At 34.4% G+C, this 27,548-nt stretch overlaps 1 protein-coding gene across 1 annotated transcript; it reads right to left on the bottom strand.

Annotated features, from left to right (window-relative positions):
- Positions 1-18,733: 18,733 nt before the first annotated feature.
- On the bottom strand, positions 18,734-21,213 carry LOC110735127 (uncharacterized protein At4g22758-like). Its single transcript, XM_021915279.1, has 2 exons — positions 20,398-21,213; positions 18,734-19,179 (listed from the first exon to the last, which is right to left on the bottom strand). Exons 1-2 carry the CDS (start codon positions 20,675-20,677, stop codon positions 19,001-19,003), a joined length of 459 nt encoding a protein of 152 aa, XP_021770971.1. The 5' UTR covers positions 20,678-21,213; the 3' UTR covers positions 18,734-19,000.
- Positions 21,214-27,548: the final 6,335 nt, after the last annotated feature.

Raw genomic sequence — 27,548 nt, 5'->3', positions numbered from 1 at the left:
AAAACGAATTCGCAGAGAGAGAATATAAGGAGGAGAGAGAAAATGTAATGAAGAGAGAGAAAGTGAAAATGAAAAATGAGAAGATTGAGGGCAGTCATTTAAGCTGTAAAATTACCCGGTTACCCTTAATAAGCCGGGTTGAATAAGAGTCGACAGATGAATCTAATTCAAGGGTCTAGATTTGTTCTCACATAAGTTGGTGTTCTCACATAAGGGATGTGTTCTCATATGATCCCATTTCTTTGTATATATATGTATATAGATGTATATATTATTTTTCTATGATTATTGTAATTGTTAAATTTATTATAACAACTTAAAACATTCGGTATAAGTAATCAAATGGCTATAATTAATTCTGTATAATGAAATGGCTATAATCAATTGTAGTTATCATTTTGCACATCATATTTGGTATATATAAATATACCAAAGAAGTTTACATGTCCTATAGAGTAATTTTTGGCCATAATTATTTTGAAGTGCACTACTTTAAAAAGTAAGACTATTTTATAATATTTATGTGGTACTTATAATTATAAATACTATAAATTATCAATAAGCTAATTGAAGTGCACAAAAATTTAAGTTAAGGTAATCTAAATATATTCTAAAACGATTTTAATTACATTTGGCGCAACTATTGTATAGCCTACCAGTTTTGCATCTCGTTCAAATTATTAGCATAGAGAGTTTAAAAGGAACATGGACCAATAACAATTTAATTAATTTAGTAAAAGTAAAACATGATCTTGATATAATTTAGAATTAGAATTTGTATATTTATAGTTTTTTTTTAAATGATTTACAATGGGTTGTTCCTTTTTTAATTAATATAATTCATAGTGTGTGATTTTTTTTAAAGTCAATTCCAATTTTTAACTTATATTGAAATAATTAATCTATTAGATATTATAATGTATCAAGTAGTAGTCTTAGATTGTTAAAATTCAAAATTGTAACTTTGGATTTTAATATATGTCAAATTATAAATGTTTGACATTCATGGCACATATAATGTTATTATGTTTTATGTGAATGTGTAAGAATAGAAAAATAGGGTAAGCTTGTGTAGTACAAGCATTTAATGCAAAGTGAGTAGATTACTTCTACAATGTTAGAATTTCTCTACTTTAAGGATACTTGTTTGTCTATATTATTTATGCATGGCTATTGTAATAGATTTGTACTTATAACATTCTATGTAATTAAATGGTTAAGAATCAATTTCAATCATTCATGTGCACCATATAATAATATATAGATACATATCAAATTACTTTAATCTAGTCGGTCGTGCTTGTATTAGTGTAATATTTTTAATCAATTTTTTTCCATCCCACAAGAGTATTGCATACTTTACCACCTATTAGATTGATACATATTAATTGTAAATGCACGTATTTATTTAAAAGCAAGTTACTTTTAAAAATAAGATTATTTTTTGTAAGGAACTATGTGATTTCACCAAAATATCAATAAGTTTTAATACCGTGTTTATGCAAAGTGAAAAGAAAATGTTTGTGGTTTATTTATAAATGTGAAGAATACAAATTATTTTTAAACTAATTAATCGTATAAAAATAAACCATACATAATCTTTGTATATTTTAATTTTTAATTTAATTTTGCATGTAATTGTCGTGACTATTGCACAGTCTATAATTTAAATACAAAGGTGCATGATATCATTTGCTTTGCCTTGCTACATTACTCGTAGAATTTGAAGAGTTTTCTTCCAATTACACTTATATAAAAATCTAGCTTCTCTGCATTTCTTCACACCTCTCCATGTTCATCATTATCTATAAACCCTAGGTTTTTCAGCTTTATACTTTCTTCTCTCTTCTTCTAAATACTTTTCAATGGCAAATAATGCAGAAGCTTCCTCCTCTAATAGCAAGGAAATTTGCACAGGTAATCGAAAACTAAGGGAGATAGAAAAATTAGGCGTGCATTTAATCCAATTAGTTTTTTACTTGCACTGAAAAAGGCATGGGTATCAAAAGATTTCAGAGAATTGCAAAGATATTAGGAAGAGAGTGCAAGAAACCATGGATGATAAGACAGGAAAGAAGAAATTGTTGGTAGAGTATGAATGGTATATGCTATATCTTGAGCAAGTGCATAACGGAATGCAGGTTGGATGAACTTACGAGTAAGAAGGCTAAGCTTGATGAAATACTGAGAGAGGAAGAGTTAAAGGAGAAGATGGCAGAAAGAGAGAGAAACAAAGGAAGGATGATGAAAAAAAGAGAAAGCAGAGGGCAAAGGAAAAGGCAATTTTAGAGGAAAGGAGGAAAAAGCTAGAAGAATTAAGCAATGGTATGAACCCGACTCTCCAATTCAATTCTCCGAAGAATCAGACTACGATTCTGACAATGATAAGCATTCTATTGATCATTTGGAGAGAATTTATGATGCAAATATAGGGTTAATTATGCCTGATCTTAATTTTGTACATGATGGAGGGCTTGTTTTGAATATGTATATGCATTTTAATCCATTTTTAGAATATATAATAGCTTCTCTTTTATCTGGAATACAACTTTTTTAATTTGTGAAATACATGTATTCCATATTACAGTACCTTTGGTACTATTTAAAACTTTTGTTTATGTTGATTTATGAAATACAATGAAATTCTAATCTATAGCTAATTGAAATTAATTAGCGTTTTGTCATGTACACATTGATATTTTAATACCATATTGTGTGCGAATTTTTACTGCATATACGTTTCTAGCAATTAGTATGTTATCATTGGATAAAATACTATAATGAAACTGAATAACTGAAACAATACTCTTCTATTTTTTTATTTATTTTTTATTTCTTTATTTATTTATTTATTTTTTATTTTTTTTTTTTGCATTGGAAAGTTTTTTAGAAAGGGTTTACATCAGTTCTTGTATCAAAAGCTGATTTCTTTTAATATATTACCTCTTCATATTAGTTCTTGTATCAGTTCTTGTACAGAGGACATATTATGTTACAAATAGGTTACTCCATAATAAGGTATCATCAAACTGACCATTATTTTAAAGCAGTAGTTGGGTGTGCTCTTCTTATATAAAATAGCTGTCTATTTTGTATGGAACCCAAATGCCCTATGCCACGAATTGATGCTACCTATTAAGCATACGTTCAATATATAATTTTCTGCATGATGATGCCTTGATATTCAACACCTTTGTCCAGACCTATATTGATAGTCTTTGTGAGAAATTTTCTCCGGGAAGATATAGTTGTAAAGGAACATACTTATCTGCAAATAGTACAATTTAATACATATATTAAACTAAGCAAGCAAATATCACAATTTAGGCTATTAATAGTAGTAGCATTCATAAATAAATGCTTACCAAGGTAGACAAGGTCTATTCAGTAGAGACTTTTTGAATTTGTTTTAGCAATTAAAAGTCCTCCAAAATAACAAAACTATTTCATACCTTGATATTTGCACAACTTTCTGAACCTGCAAAGAAAATGTATATAGTTATTTAGTTTCATAATTATAATACTAACCAACATGGTAAAAGCAGGTATAAAAGAGGAATTGAGTGTAGAATATGTCTGTATACAGGTTTCCCCTAAATAATGCCCACCTTTTCGAGAATGTTGAATGCTACGACATTTCTGACTGTCGTTGCTGAAACCTGATCTGTCATTGGCTTAGATAAAACTTTAATTTGAGCCGATGTCTGAGCCCTAGATAGACCAACATAAAGTTGGCCATGTGAGAAACAAGGATTGTTTAGATAGAGTCCAACTTATGACAGAGTCTGTCCTTGAGCCTTGTTGATGGTCATAGCAAAACTAAGTTTAATAGGAAACTTTCTTGTCTGAAACTTGAATGGATAATTAAGTGTTTTAGATGGCCGTAGATCTATTCGTGGAATGAAAACATGCTCTCCTGCATGATCGCCAGTTATTATGGCACACTCAATTATATTAGGATAAAAATGCTTACATAGCATACGAGTACCATTGTAGAGATCTGATGCAGGAGCAAGGTTCCTAAGTAAATGACAGGACAATTTTCCTTTAACAGTAATTCACGTGGACTCATACCACCAAGAGCAAGGGTATTTAAGAACTCTGTTGGATAAGTACATCCTGTATCATCACGCAATAAATCATAGCTTTTATAACAAAAAGATTCTTCAGGGAATTGATCAATTAGGCTACAGTTTATGTCATCTACAGTAGTGTTAAGAGGAGTCAAGATTGCTCTGTCAATAATAGGGATGTCAACGGGGCGGGGCGGGGCGGGTTTTGGCATTCCCATCCCCATCCCCACCTCACATTTTCACCCCCATCCTCACCCCCATCCCCACGGCGGGTCCGAAAATTATCCCCATCCCCGCCCCGGTGGGTCCAACTCCAAAACCACCCCCGCCCCATCCCCGTCTCAGCCCCATATCTGCCAAATCCCCGCCCCATACCCGCCAAATTGTACCCAAAATCCTAACAATAAACTAATTGGATAATCTAATTTTTATAAAATCAAACTAATCAAAATAAACTGAACATCATCTATGAACGTAATATCCTAAAAACCAACTAATAGAAGAATCTAATTTTTCTAAAATCAACTAATCAAAATAATTGATCATACATGGATTAAAAAAAGAAAAAATTAGATTGAAAAGAAGATAAAATTAACAAAAATATGAACTAATTTTGAACAATACATCAGTGAAACAATCACTAAAATTTTGAATATTTAAAAGCTAATCGAAAATATTCAAGGTGAAAATTCTGAATATTACCAATGACATACAACACATGAAATTCAGCGAAGAAATTGGACGATAGAAAATAGCAGGTTCCACCATCGTCGATGAAATCGAAGCCGAAGGTGGAGTCGACGCTGGTGGTGAGGAGGTTTTGGTGAAGAATCGTCGATCTATATTCAATAAGGAAAAATTTATATACCTTGTAAATTAATTCAAGTGTAGAATTGGAGAAGTTTGAACGAAGTCGGAAGCCGGTGACGAACTTTATCGGCAACAAAATCAGGTCGGCCGGCGCTATCAAAGTAGGCAGTTGCGATGGGGTGGGGCGTCAATAGTACTAGTCAGTAGATCTGGGCATTTGAGCTTGAGAGGAGAGAGGTGAGAGGAGCGAGTAATGTGTGTCGGCTAGGGTTGAGATTTGAGAATGAGAATGACTAAATGAGTGTGGGTTTTTGCGGGGCGGGTATGGGGCGGGTCAGGGCGGGGCGGGTATTACTTGAAATCCACACCCTCCCCATCACCCATGGCGGGTATGGATTTTAGACCCATCCCCGCCCCGCGACCCGCCAAAGTTAGACCATCCCCGCCCCGATGGGGCAGGGATGGGGCGGGTTTCCTACTAGACCCGCCCCACTGACATCCCTAGTCAATAAACATGCTCTCATTGTAGTTTGCCATTTTTACTTCTGGGAAAACAAAATTAATAGGACCATTAATAGCATCTTCAGATTCATCAAATGGCATCATTACATGATGTGGCAACATAATCTGTGCAATTTCTGCATTATGCATCTGACCGTTCCCAATGGAAAGTAAAAAATCAGTAAATTGGCTATTGTCTTTGCTCTCATATTGTCGATGAGTCTGAATCTGTGAAACTGGTTCCAAAGAGTTGAAGACACTAAACTTGCTTCAACAGCTTCACTCTGTGATTTCCTTGGAACAACAGGAAGTACTTGACTGAAATCTCCTCCAAAAACAATAACTTTCCCACCAAAAGGTATAGACGACAAACACAGATCACGCAAAAGGACATCTACAGCTTCAATATTTTCTTTCTTTGCCATTGAAGCTTCATCCCAAATTATTAATTATGTTTCTTTTAGTAAAGCAGCTAACCGACTCTGCTTTGGAACACAACAAGAGGCTAAAACTGCATGATCGATTGGAATCTTAAACCGTTAATGCGCTGTTCTGCCAGTAATTATGTTGGATGCTGCTATGCCTGATGTAGCAGTAGGCAAGACAAATTTACCCATTTCCTTGGTAGCTACATACAATGCACAATATAGGTAAGTCTTGCCTGTACCCCTATCAACAAAAAAGCACTTGGTTGTCCCGTTGTAACATGTTCCATGATAGAGTCAAAAGTATCTTGTTGTTTAGAATTGAGCCTGAAGCATGCTTCCTTACATATATCAGGTATAGGTGAATCTAGGGCATCAACAATATCCTGAGTCCTTCTGATTGCATCATCTGTCTCACACATTAGACCATCAAGCCCAAATTCAAGCAAACTCTTTCCCATTTCTTCTAAATACTGCTTAACATAACGAATTGTTAACTGTTGAACTTTACCAGGCCGGTTTAAAGAATTACTTGCGAAATCTTCAGAAAGATGAGGATAAAATTTATTCCAGAGAGCAAGTGGATTGCAAGGATTACAAAAAATGAGTATAGTAGCAAATAGACGTCTTAAAGCCCTAGGCATATGAGTCTCAAAAGCCTCTGACATACATTTGTCCACAACATCATCTTCAGCTATAAGGCCAAGTTTGAGAGTAGCTTCTTGGTAAGTTGCATGAATGTAAACATCAACAGTCCTAAGATCTTCAAAGACTTAGGCCCATGAACATTTGCAAGCAAAAGGCGCAGATAATAGCGTTCACCTTCAGAAGGTGTTACAAATGCCATCCTACCAATGGATATTCTTTTATTTCCATGCCTAGTCCATGTCTTTGCAGATGCTGTCCAAACATAATGCTCTGAGTATTCTGGAGCAACATTCATTACAAAATATTCTGTTAGAGCAGTTTTGTGCCTCTTGCTATCATTTACAATAGAGCCTAGACTTTCATCAGCCCTGAATTGCATAGTCTGTAGATTAGGAAGATGGATTTGGAGAGGCAACACAAGCGGTTGCATTTCTAATAAACCAAAACTAAAAAGACGCCAGACAGCTTCACTTGGTGAAACCCACCGTCCAGATTGGAATTGCTCTATTTCATCCCTAGGTTTTGGATTCTCTGCAGAAGAAACATTGAAAGAAATACGATCATGCCCCCTGTAGACATATTTGTAAAGATATTTTACAGCCCTGATTGTAGAACACACTTCAACATTCACGTGAAAATCAAAGAGAGCTAACAAATGAGGATTATATAGAATTACCCATCTGTTATCCATAGGTTTCTTCCGAATCATTACTGTTTCTCCAGTATCGTGCCTTTTATACATAGGATATCCATCCTCATGGCTAGTTGTCTCAGTTACAAATGGTTTTGGATATCTATACTTACACACACTAATTCAACCCTTATGTTTCATACAAGAGCATTCAGGATTTGCTTTCCCACATGGGCCATGCATCATGTGGGATAATACAGCTTCCCTTAAGTGAGGATTTTCTGTTTAAGGTATCTCTGCAGTTACAAATTTATCAAAAGCAGCTGCATCTTTAATTTTATAACCATGAGCCAATATTAATAAAATATGGGTGTGAGGAAGCCCACACTTTTGGAACTTAACAACATATATTAGTGCAGCAACTTCCCCAAAAATTATCTCCTCCATGATTTGCATATTAAGTGCAATTAGTTTTGCATGAAAAATCGTTACAACTAAATCAAGCCTATTCTGAGCAAGCTCTCCAGGATCAAGTTCTTGTTTGATCTCCGGTCAGTTAGGATTACATGTAATAGTTATGAACAGATCTGGTTTTCCAAACCGCTGCACCAAAGTTATTGCATTCAAGTACCTACTTCGTAAATCTCTTGGAACACCCAAAAAAGAAGGAGGTAGTATGACATAATGACCAACATTTGCAGAGTTGTTTTCTCCACTCTCAAAACAATCAATAATTCCCTGATAAAGATCAGCACGAATGACAGCCTGATTTCTACGGAAAAAATCAAGTTTAGTGTTTTCTAGCTTAACATACATGTCAACTATATACTGTTGAAACAATCGGGAAGCTCGTAGCAAATAGTTTCCTTGCCTTATTTGCAACTTAAATGCATAATATTCTCTACAGGAAATCTTCTTTACTCTTTTTTTTTTTTTTTTTTTTTTTTTTTTTTTTTTTGCCATTAGCTGTATCTATATTATATACACAAAATAAGAAGCTTAGAAATCTCAACAGAATAACCTTAATAGCTAATATATTGTATCCCCAAATAATAAATCTACATCATAGTTAATCTTACTCGAGATCTTATTCATATAGCTAATAACCATAGTAAAAGAAAATTCTTATAAGACATAGATGCAGGCATTCATTCACCACACATAAAAGTAATCACAGTATCTATTATTGCTACACAAAGTTATTCCTAATGGAATGCTCATTACTTGGTTGCCTACAATATATATACTTCATACAGTAATAGAAACAACAAACCATTGATTAGATAAAAAGCATCAAATCAAGAAAGAAAAAGTTAGTACTCACTTGCTTCCTCTTCAGCCAGTAAATCTTTCACATTCTCAATTGTCTCTAGGGGACAAACTTCTTGTTGCAAGTGTATCTCACTATCAGCTGTATCTATTTTCTCTAGACCCTCGTGCCATCCAATTCTCCATGTGGATATAAAAGAGGATATTGAAGTGGATCATAGCACCATAGTAGTGCATAATTCTATGAGCCCTATTTGTTTTACCATAAGCAACAATATGAGGACTACTATATTGACTAGATGATGTTTCTTCTAACCATATTACAGCCACCTCATTTGTAATTGGCGCATTGTAGACTATCTGGTCAAGAACTAGATTCTTATTCAAATGAATTTCAGTGCTTTCCACAACAGGAATTTCTCTTAGCGAATGGAAAAACTGAGCATATGGATGACACTCCATTATCTGCATAAAAAGCTGAACTATTTTTTGTTGCACCTCAGGAAAAGTAGATGTACGATTCATGATTTCATGCTCTGCATCATAAAAATACATCTGTAGATATTTAGGGTGCTCATCATCAGGTAATAAGTCAAGAAGATAATGATATATCTGACCATGCAGCTTGAACACATATATTCCTTTTTGAGTACTAGCTTCAATGGTTTCCCCCAATGAAGTAAATGCAAAAAGATTATTATACATGCGAGAATATGTTCTGAAATGAATACTTGCTGCATCTTGAGAAGTAAAATTCGAATCAACTGTGGTGGCCATGCATTCTAAGCCACTTATATAGCACCATTCCGACAACAAAAGAAAGGTGATTCAAAAGCAAAATTTTTTGCATAGCACTTGGAACATAATGCAGGAGCAGACAACTGAAGAGGCTTAGTAGGCACTTCTCTATCAGATATTAATGTAACAGGTTCAACTGATACATAAGTAAAATATATTAACAACAATATTTCCAAAAAATAGAGCTAACCATTATTGTTAAAAAGAAAGGTAACATATGTGTCAATACCTTCAGGTTTTTTCTTTGTCCCTTTGCCATTTGTTTGAGAATGTTTTGCATTCCTAACAATGTCAGGAATACCATCGTTAAGCTCACTCAAGATAATTCCAACCTTTAAAGCTTTTAAACGCTTAGTATTATATTGTATAGAACTTGCTCCGACAGAAGAAACATCAGCATCAAGAAAGACCTGATTACGTTTTGATTTACGTGTTGCTGCTGGCTTCTGTTTCTTATTTGTTGGTAACAAACTTGGAAGGCATTGCACCACAGTGACAAATTACTTTGCAGTAGGAGATTAAGTGTCTTTGGATTTACGCTTTACAGTTTTGCGTGGCTTAGTCAATGATTCTGCATGAAGTAATTTGGGGAAAAAAAAAAACAAAAACTTTAAGGAATGATCTCCCCATGTGTGGAATATAAGCTGTAGGAACTTATAAGAACACAACATGTAATGAAATATAGGCATTAATACACATGCAATTTAACTTTAAGTTTACTTTACATCTTTCTTTACAAGTTGGAGAACTAACACATACATATAAATACATAGAATGCAATATACTCTTAGAATTGCACGCTAATTTTAAAAAGCAGGTGTAAAGGAATGAACCTATATTTTAAGCTTGGCATGTAAAGCAGCTTCGAATACGTTCCTTTCTTGCAATATAATATGGAGTACTTGATTAAACTCTAAAAAGGCCCAAAACCCAAATAAATTATACATAGATATACAATCAGAATCCAAATCAAACCATATACATTCTGCAAATTTGCACAACAATGTAAGAGTTCCTTAATATAGCAAAAAATAAGTGCAAAATTTAAAGAGAAGCCTTTTAAGTCAGCAAAATAAAGAAACATCTTCATTGATTAAGTGATAAAACATGCGCTACTTCAGTCACAACAGCATTGGAAATGGCTAGGGTCAAGTATTACATGGAAATATTCAGACCGCAAACCCTAAGTACATATTTACAACACCTATATACATGCTACCATAATTACAGGGTTATTTTGATTTTTACCACCTTCAAATAACGACTTTATTGAATTTACCACCTCCAAAAAAAAAAGATTTACTTTACCACCTTATAAAAAAATTAAACATCAGTTTTCCCACCTAAGCCTAACTCTGGTGACGGAAACCACCAGTGGGGCCCGCCATAACAGCTAGTTTTTGAAATTATCCCCAAATTCTCTCGATTTTCCTCCTATTTAAACAACCTTCTTCATCTCCACATCAAATTGTTGAAGATTGAAGTTTTTTTTTTGCAATTTTCTTTACAAATCCTTAATTTGGGTAGTAAATGAGCCAAAGTTCATCTTATAATTTGCTTATAGCTTGGTTTTTGGTCTGATTTGTATCCTTAATGGCTTAAGGATTGCAAACAAAAACGTGTTTGATCTTATAAATACCGAATCCGTGGATGAGCAACAACAATTACTCGTACCTGAGCTGCTTCAATTTCTGTTTCCTGAACCTGATTGTTATATGACAGAGGTTTCAGAAAACAAACGGCGACGAAGAATAGATTCGACTTCTGGAAAAAAATTGTTCTCGTAATTCGGAGGTAGTGTGACCATTTCTACTGCCAAATTTTCATTGAAGTTAATTGTATTTGAACACAATTACCATAATCTAACCCTAATTTTACTGCCTAATTGAAATATCAAAAACCCCCAAATTAATTTACACTTACATGAACCCTAATTATTTACAATATGAAATTGGGGTTGAATTAATAACAGAAAACATGCAATTTAAATTATACTTAGCAGTTGTAACATAATCACGCAAACAATTGCAAAAAATTACAACAGAATTCATGAAAATTGCTTACCTTTTCGCTGTTTGTCGTCGAACAGTTCAATTGATTCAGGGCCGAGTACAATCTTCAATAATTTGATAAGTTGAGGATGTGGGATTGTTAAGGATCACCCAAAATCCGAATTTGTGAAGAAAATGGCAAAAAAAAACTTCAATCTTCACGAAATAGATGTAGAAATGAAGAAGTTAGGTTTAAATCAATGGGAAATCGGGAGAATTTGGGGATAATTTCAAAAACTAGCTGTTATGGCGGGCCCCTCTGGCGGTTTCCGTCATCGGAGTTAGGCTTAGGTGGGAAAACTGATGTTTCATTTTTTTATGAGGCGGTAAAGTAAATCTTTTTTTTTTTGGAGGTGGTAAATTCAATAAAGTCGTTATTTGAAGGTGGTAAAAATCAAAATAACCTAATTACAGACTACACCAGAAAATAGCCCCTTTCGGGTTGGTAAATCCAAAAGAGCCAAAACAAATACCCTGCTGCACTTAATACTACTCCTGCAAAAGTCTTCAAAGATGAGTTGAATTAGGTGACATCTTCATACCAAAAGCTGACCAAAACACATGAGACAAAATTCACCCAAAACCAAAGATCAAAATAGAACTCCATGACCAATTTGAACTTGCTGACAAAGTTAAACTTATACTCTATCCCCAAAAGGTGGCAAAATGTGTAGGAAATATTTCATCCTACTCAGCCTTCTTGCGCTTGAACACAGTTTCCAGCTCCCTAAGGACACTCTGTATAAACTTTCCAGATCCAGCAGCAGAAGTGGAAAAAGCTCCAAATGATAACCGAACAATGCATTTTTTTGGAGGACGTGGAACAACAATCTGAGGAGGAATGCTTGCTTCTTTACCATAAAGAGTAACACACTATTCTTCAGTGAAAGGAGATAATACTTCACCCTGATCTACAGCTTGTTGTTTGCACACCTCCTCAGTCAATGCCTTCTCTTTCTCAAGCATAGAGAGCGCACACTTAATAGAATGGCGGCCAGAGTTTGCATCAACAATAGAGAAATTGTAATTGTAAAATAGCAAATAAATCACCTTCTTGGCTACACTCTGCTCTGCAACATCAAGTTCAGGGCGTACGTCACCAAATATGCATTCAGTTAGATCTTCACTTGGGGAGAAAGTTACCATAGTCTAAGAAAAATACTGCTTGCCACTGAATTCAATAGTCACAATTGATGTCATGGCAGCACCAGTGCGTGCCAACAAGATATGCAAGTATGCTTTATAATCAATAGCAGTAGTATGCACAGGCAAGTGAGATCAAAGGTCAAGGCCACTTTCATTACCAGCTGCAGTCCCATGTCCAAGTCGTAGCTGGTGCCTTTGCATTCTGAATAAAGTAGCACATCTCTTGTATGTTCGGATTCGATCAGCAATGAAATCATCAACAGCTACAATAAACAAATCCATGAGGCCACGAATTGCTTTTTCTGCAGCCTTTTCAGATGATTTTTTCAGACTATCGGCTTCCCCACCATTGAAAACACAGGTCTAACGACCATTCTTCAGCTTGATCTTAATAGAAACCTTGTTTGACGGAAAATCATCAATCACATAAACTGGTTTTTCAAGCCCTACACAGTTAGCAATCTGTTCCACTATTGGCTGAAAAGGAATCCCAATTGTTGGAGTCACTGTCGCCATAACCTGTCTAAGGCAATAAGCCAAATTTAATTTCACTCCCACAGCTGAGTACAGCAACAAAGCTCTACCTACCCCAACTTCCTCAATGTTTCAAGAAACAAACACCATTTACAAAGATTTTAAAACCTCCCAATGACACTGTAGATACAGATTTTAAAACCTCCCAATGATGCTGCTGAGACCATATACCCTATCAATATGACACACTCAATTCACCCTAACAACATACTCCCACACTAATAAATCAATCCTAATCTGTCACAGAACAAAGATAACAAATCATCTAGAACCAACACATGCAACAAATATATTCAGCATATGACCATCATACCATAGTAATTAATTCTAAGGTAAAAGCATACCAGCAAATTCAGCACACCTTCAGTCAGCTTGGTCGTACTCAACTATACCCGATCACAAAGCTACATGCACAAGGGAAAACAAGGATTAGAACCTTGGAAAATGATCAAGTCAAACAAAATAAGTGCTGATCACTACAACAAAGAATAAACACACACATATACTAATCAAGTTTAGCAAAATAAATAGTGATCTCTATAACAAGTAACAAACACACAAGTATATAAGATCCAGACTACAATAACCAGTAATGATACCCTTTTGAGGTACAAAAGCATAAATAATAGGTTTTTATATACAACCCTCTTAGATGTAACTTAATGTCAAGAGAAAAGCTGATAAAAAACATAACAATAAATTAACACAAATAGAACAATAAATTAACAACATTAATCTGGCCCTGCAGCTATACCAATTAGTCCTCCTAAGAATGATAACATAAACACTAATGTTTATAGCGTTAATATAAATATAACCACACCAATTTAACCTCTTCCCCCCCTCCCCCCTCCTTACTTTATTCTTCCCAAAAATTCAAAGAAAAAATAATCCTTCCTTTCCTATACAAAAGATTAATATTAATTCAAAAAACAATAACAAACAAACTGACACACCTTAACACTCAAGATCCTAACTTTGATCTATAAAATAACAAAAAACCCACCACATTACTACCATCCAACAACTATACAAGAGAAAACCAGCAACAAAATGGAACCAAGAACATGTTAATTCATAACAAAATGGAACCATCACCAATGACCACCACCATTTAAAGTAGATTATTATTCCTAAAGCATAATTTCAGAATGAAGTCCAGTTTATGTAGCACACTGAATCATGTCCAAAATGACCAGGTCTAGCCTTATTCAAGTCCAGTAATCAAGTTCAGTTGTTGGAGTGAATATTTTATAATATAATCAACCAAAGCTGAAACCAATAATCAGCATTAGCACCATACAACCAAACATAATCACGCTTAGTAACTGAAAAATATATTTTTAAATATTTTTAATTTACTTTAATCTAAAAGCTTTTAACATAACCATACATACAGAAACTAAGGACATGAAGAAAGCACAATACAATGCTTCTTAATCAACCTAGGGTATATATATAGGCAGAGGGCAAGGGTATGCTGTAGAAAAATCAACAAAATTAAATGCATAAAATATGTACACAATCGTACTGAGGCAAAACAGGTTTGCACCAAACAAGGAAAGCTCAAACTGTTCACTGAACAATTGAGATATGGGCAAGCCACCCTAGCATGAAGCAACCACCCTAAATATGTACCATTCACCATAAACTATAATTTAATACACATGTACCCATAACAACTCCCACAACACTAACCACCATTTAACCTCACAAATATAATCCACCATAAAATATAGATCGTAGCTAAAATATTAGGACCCATATATAATTCTCCTAAATCTAATCACTGCATAAACACAATGGCCTAATGTAAGATACAAAATATAATCCACATTTCATATCTCTAATATCTGCATAAACCACCGACTTAAAACAAAATTAATCAATCACTAACCATTCTAGAAATGAGGCAATCAACTTAATCTCCATTACTTAAACAACTTACTTAGACAAAATTAAACAAGGGTAAATCATATCACTAACCATTTTACACATGATGCAATCAACTTAATCACCGCGGCTTAAACTTAATTAGCTGGACAAGGCAATTCGTGAGTAACACAAACTTTTATAAACAACTAACTTAAAAAAAAAAAAAAAACGAAATCACTAACCATTTTACACATGAGGAAAGCAACTTAATCATCATGGCTTAAACTTAATTAGCTAAACAAAGCAATTTGTGAGGAACCCAAACTGCTAACCCATGCGGTGTTGTTGACGTGACACATCCAAGAGAAGAAGAACACAGCTACCAACTTGCTGACTCAACAAGAATTTGCCCAATCACCAAATGGAAATGGAATTACAATTAAATGCAACACACCCAAACTCTCAAACTTTTGCCAACCTAATGAAAAGGGATTTTCATTGACTATAGACTCGGGTCACTATTCCTTTCATGTTTGACAAGAATCCTCTTTTTAATGGGTAGGGATTAATGTGAAACTATTGGCAATTTATATTTCTTCATTGTGAGATAAATCCTATAAAAGCTTAACCAAGAAATTACATTCCAAACATGAATATCTTTTAAGATCCCAACCACCTGCTACTCTAGGTTTGCAGGAAGAAAAACCAAGCAACAAGGGTTTTCGTCCAAGAAGCAGTATATTCATACCGCAAATATATCTTGCAAACTCTTTCTATTTATGTATAAGGTATAACCTTCTTAGGGATCAAGAAAATCTAGCTCCTGTATGTCTGCAGACTGAAAAAGCATTTGTGACTAACGAAGTCTTCTATCATAAATTTCAATTTTCATCATTGAAGACATCACCTTATTCTAAAATCTATTAACCATAGATCTACATTGGTTTACTGTCAGTTTAAAGCTTGAAAGAGATAATCCCACATATTTAGAAGAAAGGGACCATTTTTTTTTTTACAAGATTCTATTACCATCCATTACTATTTGAACAAAATCTCATGTTTGTAATTAGAGTTCCATTGACCATACATAGGATTTTCTTGCAAAATTACATATAACTGATACATTACTATTAGAACAAAATCCCATGTTTTTAATTAGAGCTCCATTACCACTCCCACAATTTACGACCTCTTACTCAACGTGCCGTTAGCTGCACTCGAAATTTCTGAAAGAATTCTAAAATCTCTTATTGTACATCTTTAGGACCACTCAGTGTATTCCACTTATATCCTAAAGAGCATAAGTATTATGACCTGCATACCTCTCTTTCATTACATTGGAGAAGCATTGGTGATTATAGTCCTGTAGAGCAAGCTACTAAACTCAACATTTTTTTTTTTACTTAAGCAATTTCATCAATTCTCAACCAATTTGACACATTCTTTTATGCATTCACTATCATTTAATTTGTGTGCTCTGTTTTACATTGAATGTCATCCAACTCACTTCTGCATTGAATATGCTTAAAATCCTCCCTGTGAAGCTAGTGTTTTAATATTGTTCCCTTTTTTGTAATGATTTTTTTTTAAAATTTTTCTGATTCAAGACATACATATTTTGTCTCATAAGCATTATTCACAACTACTTTATTATTTATGTATTTGATGTTAACCCCACTAACATTACTACTCCCTCTGTTTTTATCCAAGTGTCCCAATTAGACTGATACATTTGCCAATGCATAACTTTGAATATTCATATCTTTAATTGTCAATAAGTATTTGAAAACTACTCCCTCCGTCCTTAAAAGAACGACCCTTTTGGGCATTTTTCACAGGTAGTAAGAAACTTAAATGAGAAGTACAAGTGTATGGGGAAGCTAATAAAAGTACACGGAATTTATATAAAAAGTAGATAGAGAAAGTAATAAATGTATATGGAAAAAAACAAAATTTACATGGGAAAGCTAATTTTACACAAATATTATTGCAAATTAGAAGGTATTTTAATGCAAATGGGATGAACATTTTAGAACTAAAATTTGGCCAAAAGGATCGTTCTTTTAGGGAGGGAGGAAGTATGTTTTGAGACGATTCTAATAGGTAATCATTGACTATATTCATCTTACGTATAAAGTATAAACATTGGTTAAAGCGGTGCATAGAAGTAGCGCCAAAGTCAAAATGGGACACTTAAATAAAAATGGAGGGAGTATTATTTTATTTTTTTGGTGTTCCACCCGGTTTACCCTTTGGATTAATCCGGATTCGGGAATCAGTTTTGGGTGGTTAGGTTCCAGTCCCCTCCCAATTGTTGTTTCGGGGGATCGAACACGAGTCCTACCTATCAAGTGCAGTCCCAATCACCACTGCATCAACAACCAATTGATAGAGAGTATTATTTTATGGTTTATCTTTTCCACCAATTCCACGTAAACTATTTTATTCGAAGTATTTTATTTCTCACTCTAAATAACAATTATGTATATATTATAAAATTTCTTCTTTAATTCTCATCCTATCATTATTCTTAAAATTTGTATAATCTACCATCAACTATTTGGATATTTATTATTGATTTGATTCCATTAAAAAAAACCATATAAATCATTTCATAAATTAAGATTATTTTAATAGATGAATTTAATACAATCAGCAAGCTAGATGCACGCCACTCTCTGTGGCCAGAATCTTAGGTAGGTTAACCAATCAATGTACTAGAAAATCATTTAAATTAGACAAAAGAATAAGATTATGAAAAGATAATGAATAATATAATGCACAACAAAGCAAATAACCAATCTAATAAAAGACAGATTTAATTTGATGATTTAAGCACAAGTTAAGAGCTTGAAAATAGTACAATATATGGTACGTACAAATTGCCAAATTCGTTTCTAATAAAAAAATTGTTAGTTTGTTGCAAATATAATGTCAATGCAGCCAAATTAAAAAGTCTATTTCAATGTGATCATCATTGAACCAGGTGTCTTCTCCATAAAGGTACGTTTCTGATTTGTGACGATAATGTCATTTTCATCCCTTTTTCTAGACTAGCTCAATCGAATATTCGATTTATTAAAGAAGATAAATTATAACAAAATTGGACAAGGTAAAAGAAATAAGATGAGTTTTTATTTCTTTGGTGGAAATGAGCGAATTAGATAAGTTGTTTTCAACATCTATCAAGCTCTAACCATCGTAATTAAGACTCTGTTTGGTTTGATGTAAAATATTTTTAATGAAAAATTAGTTTTTATATAAAGCATACTTTTAAGAAAAATTACAATTGCAAATTAGTTTTTCTTTGTTTGGTTTCATACAAGAAAAGTTATATAGAAATTAAAAAATAGAAGAAGAATTGTTGTGATGAATGAGAGCGAGGAAAGTAAAAAGGAGGTAGGGAGGAAGGAGGAAAATGTGGCTTCTCCAGTTTTGTAATCAATTACCTTAGGGCTTATCTGGCATCGTTTTTTGTTTCCTGAATAAGAAATATGTGTTTCTATTTTTCTGTTGTCAGTTTTCAAAATTATCATGACCTTAATAAGTTTGACTATTTTTTAATTCATTACATAACATATATTATATGATTTTGAAAAATAAAAAACCAAAAACAAAAAACCACAGTGATACCAAACGAACCCTAACTAATTAATTATTTCAGCCGAAATCATTTCAATTAAATCTTCATTTTAAATACCAATATAAGACGACATTATTGTTTTGTTCTATTACATTATTTATTTTCAATTATTTTAAGAAAATTAGTTCATATAAGAGTTAAAATGTTTGGAAAAAATATGTTTAAGAAAAATATATAAGTTTAGTTTAGTTATACTCGTAATAAAGGTTATTAAGGAATATCTAAGTTCAGTTTCCAACTACATAAATTCTAATAACCTTGAATACTGGAAAGGTTGATGTGCGTCAATTGAAAACACTACATATTCTTAGCATAAGAAAAAGAGAAAATGAATAAGAAATGTAAGAGCATATATAATTCAATCACACCCTTATTATACATTATATAGAATCATCTCACCTTATTAAAATTACAAGTAGATACTCATACAAACTTTTTTGTACCATAATATGGATACATACGATTACACATTCATCGTACCTCAAACATTTTGCTTATTAATCATATAAATCTCGTCTATATTATGTGTCACAATAATAGTTCAATGTATGTATACGATCACACGTTCACCCATCCAATTCAGTAAAAATCTTCAATCAATGAGATGATATTTTGAAGGTCAAGGATTTGTTGAGCCAAGCTTTCCAATTCCCAGATCCCTTTCTAGAAATGATATGAGATCTTGCCTCGGTCATATTTGGTTGTTGCTCTGGCTTCTTGCATAGCACAAAGTTCCTTGCTCCACACGAACCTACCTCGTCCCATGGGCTCAATGCTGTTACATTATTCAATTCGATAAATTCGACAACATAATTTGACATAATAGAATAAAAATAATCTCTAATTTAAAAGCCAACTCTCGAATTGTTTGATTCAACCAAAAACACTTATTATACATTTATTTATATAATCTCTTATATTTTAATATATTTCAATTCTAATATATTTTTACTTATTATTTCTAATAAATTGTTTTTATTCTAATATACAAGTATTTTTTAAGAACTAAACATACGCGTAATTGCATATAAATTTAATATACTCGTAGACGTAAGCTACATATAAATATATAACACTTGTAACAATTTGTATTTTTTTGTCTTTGACTATTTCGAGATTGACATACTAACTTATGCGAGGAGCATGCCATATGCATCACTCTTTGTAAATAAAGCCAATTTGCTTTATTTCAATAAACTATGGACTTTTGTCAAATGTGTACTATATGTGTAAAATTTTCGAAAACATGCATATGCAACAATTAGTTACAAGGTTACGTCAGTAAAAGGCTAGGTAATGTATGTGAGCAATAGTAGTTGATTTATATAGTAGAGAAGAATCAAAAAATAAAAGGACATTTCTGATAGTTTAGATGGATATAAATTTTTTTCCATGAAAGTACATTAGGTACACAAAGTTTCATATGTGACTGACCACACTGTTTGACCAAGATTACTTATTCAGGGGTTATGTACTCGGTCTATTGGGGGTTACTTAGTCAGGGGTTACTCGCTCGATCAGGGGTTACTTAGTCAGGGGTTACTAGATCTGTCAAGGGTTAACCGGTCAGTGCTTTGGTGTGTGTTAGCCGGTCACACAGTGTGGTCAGCCACACAAAAAACGCAAAATTATTAATAAAAAAAAAATAAAAAAATGATGTAGTAGAGATTGTAAAAATAAAACAAACTCATACAACTACTCAAAAAAAAAATCAAATACAACAAAACAAGATGAAACTAATATTTTACTTCGCATTAGTTATCGTTTTATCCTTAGATAAATAGTCACCAAAAGTTTGCTAATGTCATGTTGATATAATAGTGGTCTTATCCGATAATTTGATAAGAAGTCTTACATTATACGTAGAAGACATAAATTATATGTACTACCAACAAAATTATTAATTAATAATTAATTAACCCGAGTACTATAATTAATTACCGATACACTGTACAAAACAAAGAAAATAGCTGATGAGTTAGATCGAACTTACCATCAGATCCAAAATTGGCGCAATAGAGGAGAAATTTAGAATTTTCAGAACCCAAAGCAGGGAGACGACCTTCCTTAGCATACAATTTCAAAGAAGATTCAATAACTCCACTAACAAGATCTTCTTCATTGACTAGAAACCTCAATGGTCCAGCACTTCCTAACACATTAACAATGATCAAGAATCGCTTGTTGTCGAACCTGCTATCCTTGTGACACTCGAAACAGTTACCGCCTTTCTTTGTACAACTCTTGTGCTTCTGGCTGTTTGAGTTGAACATCTTATCAGTTTTGTTTATGTTCGTTGTTGGGAAATTGTAAAGGACAGTAGGGTTGTGTATGTAGGGATGATATGATTAGTTTAAGGGTCAAGGCCGAGGCAACGGTAGTACCAGGCTTGTTTGCAGGACCCGAAAGCAGAGGAAAGGAATAAGAATACGACGAAAGAGTGGATGGTTTGAGCCAGTTGCATAGAGCACGCAGATGATGAAGAGTTTGAGGAAGGGAAAGAAGGCATGAAAAAAACGGTGTTGCTTATGGACTTTACCATTCAAGTTGTGGTTGGAATTGTTCTTTGCTTTCGCCTTTGTTCGGTTTTTTGAGAGGTTTTTGGGGAAATTTTGATTAAGGGGAAGTGTTTGAGTGAGAAGTAAAGATGTGTATTTCAAGGAAGAAATCAATGGAGGTGAAGATTTGAGGAAAAAAGGTAAATGTCATATGAAGAGGGCAGGTTTTTCTGGTTATGGTAAGGAATATAGAGGTTTATAAAAGGGAGGATTTTGAAGGGGTTGTTACTTGTTAGTAAGCATAATGTGAACAAAATGACACTTGTAGTTTTTTATTTCAAAAATTGTTTATACTTCGTATGCTTCATCCGTTTTTTATTGTTTGTACCATTTCTTTTGACGATCATAATATCTTTAATTTATATTTATAAAAATAGAAAAGTAAAATTTTGAAGCATATAAAATTACACACGAGTACGACTATGTTTTTTTTTTACTATTCTAAAATTCACGGTCAAAATTGTTGAATTTCGTTTGAAAACTTATAGTAGTCATCCTTAAAATGACTAACACTATAATCAATTTTCAATTTAATTTTTTGTTCGTCAAACATTTTAAAAATGATTTTTCTTTTAGAAATTCATTTATTTTTGAAAATTAAAATTTTGAATTTTTCTAAAATCCAACTAAAAAAATGGGGCAAACGATTAGGAACAGAGCTACTATGATTTATTAATAATAATATTACGATTTACTAAAGTATTGTTATTTCAAGTTATAAATTAAGCTAATTTGGGAAGGTTGGTGTTAATTAATATTTTGTTAGTGGTCTTAAGTGATAAGCTGGGGATGGAGTAATAGGTTTAAAGGGGTTATATTGGTTAATTTGGGATTTCCATGCCTCCAAGGTCCAAAGGCTACTTATTAGTTGTTGTCAATTTGGTGTTATCAAGTTTGTTGTCATTCTGTTGGATGTTAGTTAACAATTTGACGACTTGATATTAATTTTAATGCAGGTAGAATGCTAATATTTGATGAACTCAAATTCTTAGATCTTGGGTGTACTTACTACATATTAGTATATTACGGAGAAGTCATCATCTTTGGAACTGTACCCCCTTTAGATTAATGGCCATCAAATGCCCTCCTCCGCCCCGCCCCTTATTATTTAAATACTCCTTACGATAATTTAGCTAATACTCGTATAAAATTTCATCCGTCTTAGAAATATTGCAATATTTGTAAATTTGACACTATTCACAATTTCACACAATTCTCTTTAATCACATATTGTGATTTATACATAAAATTTTTATTCAATTGGGCGGTTAGATTTGTCTCAGTATATACTTTTATAATATCAATTTTTTTCATAGTTTATACTTTATATAACTAAAGTGTTTAAGGTTTAAAATATGGACTGGGATACATAAACCTCTCCCATGACAATTGTAGGACTTTAGATACTATAAGCGGAATTGCATGAATCATATTTATAAGCATATAATAACCAAGATCTATGCATAACACACAAAGAACATATAATTATACCTTTGAAACATGATTCCACGAGTGATCGAGCAAGAACAATAAGGAGAACTAGAACCCCACACGTGATTCCTCTACTTGGTCCACAAGCAAGGATTGAACCTCCACTAATGCTAGTTAGTTGTGATTGAAATCTACAATCAACCTTCTACGGAGAGGGCAGGAACGAACAAGCCACGAACCACCACACCACCACCGTGCACCACCTTGCCGGCGTCCGTACCGTACGGACAATGATGCGGGAGCATTCAAGATTTCCTTTCTTGGTTCGTTCTTGGAACTTTTCTAAAGTTTCTTTAATGTTTCTTAAATTAGATTTTGCTTACAAGTTTTTACCTTTCACTTGAAAGGATTTTTCTTGTTTTAAGCACTTAGGATTTCTAATTGCATTAGGAATTGTTTTAGCTTAATAAGTTCCTAAATTGATTAGGACTTGTTTTAGTCTAGTTAGTTCCTAAATTGATTTGGACTTGTTTTAGCCTAGTTAGTTCCTAAGTTGATTAGGACTTGCGTAAGGAACTTGCTCAACAAGTTTAAGTTAGGATGAAATTATCAAATTCTATCTTAAGGTTAGTTAGAGTTCTAGTTGGTTTAGATAACTAATCAAATTCTATCATATTTGATTAGTTGTAAAAACCGTGTAGATGTTTGCTTGTAGTTCAAGTCGGTTTAGAAGTCTAGTTTATTAGGATTGAATTAAGGACTTGTCCTAATCTTCCTAGGAGAGTTAAGCTTATAAATAGGGTTGTAATCACACGCAAATAATCAGATTGTTTTGTTGATTAAACCTAGCTTTATTGCTTGTTGATTTGGAACGTTCTTTTTCCAAATTCGCTTTGTGTTTGACGAGTGAAGGTAAACATAAAAACCCTTAGATTAGGCGAGTGAAACCTGATTTAAGAGAGGTTAGATTAATTAGTGAGTGAAGCTAATTCAAACTATCCTAAAAAAACCCCTAAATCACGAGATTAAGGTGAGTGAAGCCTTGAAATCAAATTTAGAACCCTTAGGCTAAAACAAACAGTGAAGCTTGTTTAAACCTAGACTAAACGAATCAAGAAACGCATCAGACAGGAGGAGGAAAGAAAGAGAGGCGTGCGTGAGAGAGAGAAATTAGGGTTAGGGAGTTTGGTTGCTTGCTTCACAATTCACTGTATGGGTAAATTATGACTTGTCATCAAAACCTAGGCAAGGACTCTATTTATCCCATACATAACTAGAGTCTATGTGAAGCCCAAACTCTTAATCCAATCCAATCTACTTTAGCCTTCCTACTCGCATGTCTTGTCATTACCTGATGAGGCCCATTAATGGGTTTCATACTTGTTTAATCCAATACTCTTGTGTGTGACCTCATAGGATCCATTATATTAGGTTTTGAACTATCTGACTAGCCCAAAGATCATTTATCATATCTAGCAACAGACAATGACAACCCAAAAGAATGAACTAATTATCTCCATAATAGTGATCTTTGATATATCTAGTAATTGCACTTGACGAAAACATAAATCCTTCAACAATATCTTCAAGTATTAATTTTTCATAATGATTAAATGCATAATTAAGAGAATTTATGATCAAATTTGTGCATAACACATAGCCAAGACTGTTGCAAGTATTTGAAAACACAAAGAGTAATGAAGAATCTAAGATTAAATCCTTACGGGGTAAGAAACCCCATGATCTAACTCTCAAAGCCTCTATTTGAGTTAATCTATTGAAGACTATAGCTAATATTTCTTTGTTATTTTGACTTCTACCCAAAATCTAAAAGTCCCAAATGTACATGATGTGTGTGGTAATTTCAAAAATTACTTACTCCAATTGTATATTAAATAATGTCACGCTTATGCTTATACCATGGGACAAAATTTATGTAAAAATTTAAAATTAGATGAGAAGTAAATTTTTTTTTATTTATTTTTACAAAAGCATAATGATGAGAAGTAAATTTAGAGGGATACTAATGTAAACCGTTTTATTACCTTCCTTCTAGGGCTGTTTATCGATCCAAGATTGGACCAAACCAGACCAACCCGGATCGGATCAAAAATTAGAATTTTAAAAACCGAACACCGGACCGATTAAGTCGGGACTGAACCCGAACCGGACCTAAAGAATTGGTCCAAACCCCGAACCGGACTGCTTTGGACCGATTTAAGAATTTTTTTTTAAAAAAAAATCTAAACTTTTAATAATTTTACTGAAAAGTCGAAAAAAGTAAAGAAAAAACTATACTTTAACGTCTTTTTTTATATGTTTAGTACAAAAAAGCTCATAAAATTAAAGTTTTCTAACCTTATTAAGGATAATTTTAACTATTATTTAAGGTTTCACGCATAATTTCAAGCAAAAAAATCGATCTGGTTCAAGACCTGATTTTATAGGGTTTTGGATCGGAGCGGACCAATTAATTCGGTCTGATCCGATCCAAGGTCGGTCCAGACTGATCCGATCTATTTTTAAGGTCCGAACCGATTTATGAACACCACTACTTCTTCTTTTATTTGAGTGATCTGACATCATATCAAATTTAGTGTCCCTCTCATCTACATACTTTTTTTTTTAGGTATCACATTCTATTTTAATGCTATGCATGTAGATTAAGGTAAACTATTATTGACAAGTAACTAATAACTGTATAAATAATTAGAAAATTTGCCAAGAATAATACCACCTTTCAGCCATCTTCTAAAAATGGAACCACCTTTGATTTATCTCAAAATAATACGACCTTTGACATAGATCTGCCAAAAACGGAACATAACCGGTCGGTAACCTATTCCAACGGTTTTTTGTGACATGTGTCACACTATTATTAGTAAAAAAAAATTTAATAATTTTTTTAAACAAAAACTTAAAATTTAAAAAATAAAATAAAATCCTTAAACAAAAAACTCAAATCCAGCCCCTCCCCACCAAACCACCTACCCTCCACCGGAACCCACTAGTGGCCAAACGCCTATTCCCATTTTCGGTCGACCGACCACCTCCCCACCCCCAATTCTGTCCCCACTTCCCTAACATGCCCCCGAAATTCCGGCAGCCTCCCACCTCGATCATGCCTGAAACCATCAATACAAGCCCCAAAACTCCCCCAACACTACCGAAACCACACCAGTAGCCCCTGCAAACCACTTGGCGTCCCTCGAAAATAACTCACAACCAACTAAAACCCACCTAACCTATTCCCTAACACCTACAAACCACCCGCAATCTGAGGTATGGGTTCTGGGTTTGCCTTGAGGTTCGACGATTTTTGGGGCAAGGTCTTGAGGCTCGCCGACGGTTTGTTAGTCCTAAGGTGGGGCAATGTCTAAAGGATCACCAATCTTGAATTTCGCTGGTAGGAGGCCTAAACGGCAAGGGGAGAGGATTTTTTTTATTATTAATTTTAGTTCTTTTTTTTTAAAAAAAAAAAAAGATTAAAATCATTATTATTAAAGAAAATGTTAAAATGAAAAAAGAAAAAAAAACATAGCTAATCACAATGTGACACGTGTCCAATGTAACTTACAAATCAGGTTGCCGGTTTTTTGTTCCATTCTTTGAAGATTGGTGTTTCGGGGTTTTCTGATGTCCTGCGGGAGAGTTACAATTCCGAGACTGGAACCGGACGCCTGTACCTGCAAAATAACGGAGACTCCTGAGAGCTCCGCCTCCAACGATCAAGTTAGTACCTGATTAAGGAGTAATTAATACGGAAATTAAAGCAATAAGATCTCTCTAGGTGAGAGTGTTTAATGTTGGTAATCTGCTTTGTTTGCGAGATTAGCCGGTTATTAGTGTTCCGTAATGTTTCTGTTCTGTTCCGTTCTTCAGGTTGAGATTAGTTGCTTGATCAATTGCTCTCTCAATTGCCTGATGTTCTCTTCCTCTCCTTAATTAATGAGGATTAATTAAGTATTTATAGTCTTGAGAAGCGTGCCACTCTCTAGGTTTAGGGTAAACCTAGGGCTGACCGGACCTCTAGACAGGATTGGGCCTTGTTGGCCGGTTTTCCCATTTGGCATGGGTGGACACGTGGCGTGTCTCAATTGGTCCGTAGAGGACGTATCTGTGATTGACACGTGGCAGGCTCCTATTGGCCTACGTGAAGGACACGTGGCGGAACCTGGTTGGTCCACTTGTCAGACGGTGATTGGTGGATAAAAATCCCCTAATCATTTGCCCCTCACAGGTGGCACGTGACTGGTCACGTGTCGCCTGTGACAGGTGTCGCACGGTGACAGGCGACGGCCTGCTACAGGTGTCACCTTGCAAACGGCCGAGAGATTTTCCCGCCCAAATTTTGAATTTGGAAGCGACCCTTCGCCTTCTCACTTTGCCTATATAAGGAAGTGCTGACTTCGGTCATTTTCACATTTGAGAACTTTGCGAGAACATTCGGACCCCTGAACTTGCTCTGACATTTCGGACCTTTTCTGCCTACCGCCTGTTCTGACAAGCCGACTGCACCGGATTTCCAGAACTTCATCAACCGTCACTCGTTCAGGTAACTCAGTTCTCTTACTCTTAATTTTCTTTTTATTTTTTGAAATGGCACCACGGAAGCACACGACACGACCTAAGTTAGTGATCAGCCGGTCACCGGGGACGGCTGAATCTAGGACTAGGAGTGCCGCCTGCCCTTTTCTGGACCCATCTTTGCCCTTTACACAAAGTCCGACTGTATCTGTGTCTATGCAGAACGTGATGGCCAGAACAAAAAAGACTGCTATGATCTCAAACTCGGACGACTCCTCCCAAAAAGTGCTCATTAGTGAAACATCTGACCAGGCGCCAGATGTAGAGGTGAAACAAGACGGCTGCCAAGCCGACAGTTCTGAGAGAGGGGGCAAGGTGGTCCCTTCCCATTTTACCGTTGATATGTCTAATTTTCCTCCTGCTCCTTCTAAGGGAGAGGAGGCGGGCCCCTCTGGGAGAGGAGGAGGGCCCCTCTGGGAGAGGGGAGGAGTCTTCCTCTTCGGACTCGTCAGGGGACGAGTCCGAGTCCAGCTCTTCTGGCCAGAGTTCTCCAGGCTCAGAAGAAAGAAACAGCCGCCTACAAGAGGCGAGACTTTCTCATGCAGTTGAGAAGGGGGACAATTGGGCG

This window comes from Chenopodium quinoa, unplaced genomic scaffold, assembly GCF_001683475.1.
Source record: "Chenopodium quinoa cultivar QQ74 unplaced genomic scaffold, ASM168347v1, whole genome shotgun sequence".
In the NCBI taxonomy this organism is placed as follows: domain Eukaryota; kingdom Viridiplantae; phylum Streptophyta; class Magnoliopsida; order Caryophyllales; family Amaranthaceae; genus Chenopodium; species Chenopodium quinoa.
The sequence above is the reverse complement of the archived record's forward strand: the minus strand, read 5'-3'. Positions and strand labels throughout refer to the sequence as shown.

Coding starts and splice junctions, on each gene's coding strand:
- LOC110735127 (XM_021915279.1), bottom strand. CDS start 20,677: ATGTTCAACTCAAACAGCCAGAAGCACAAGAGTTGTACAAAGAAAGGC. Junction 19,180..20,397: donor CGCCAATTTTGGATCTGATG/GTAAGTTCGATC, acceptor ATAATGTAACAG/CATTGAGCCCATGGGACGAG.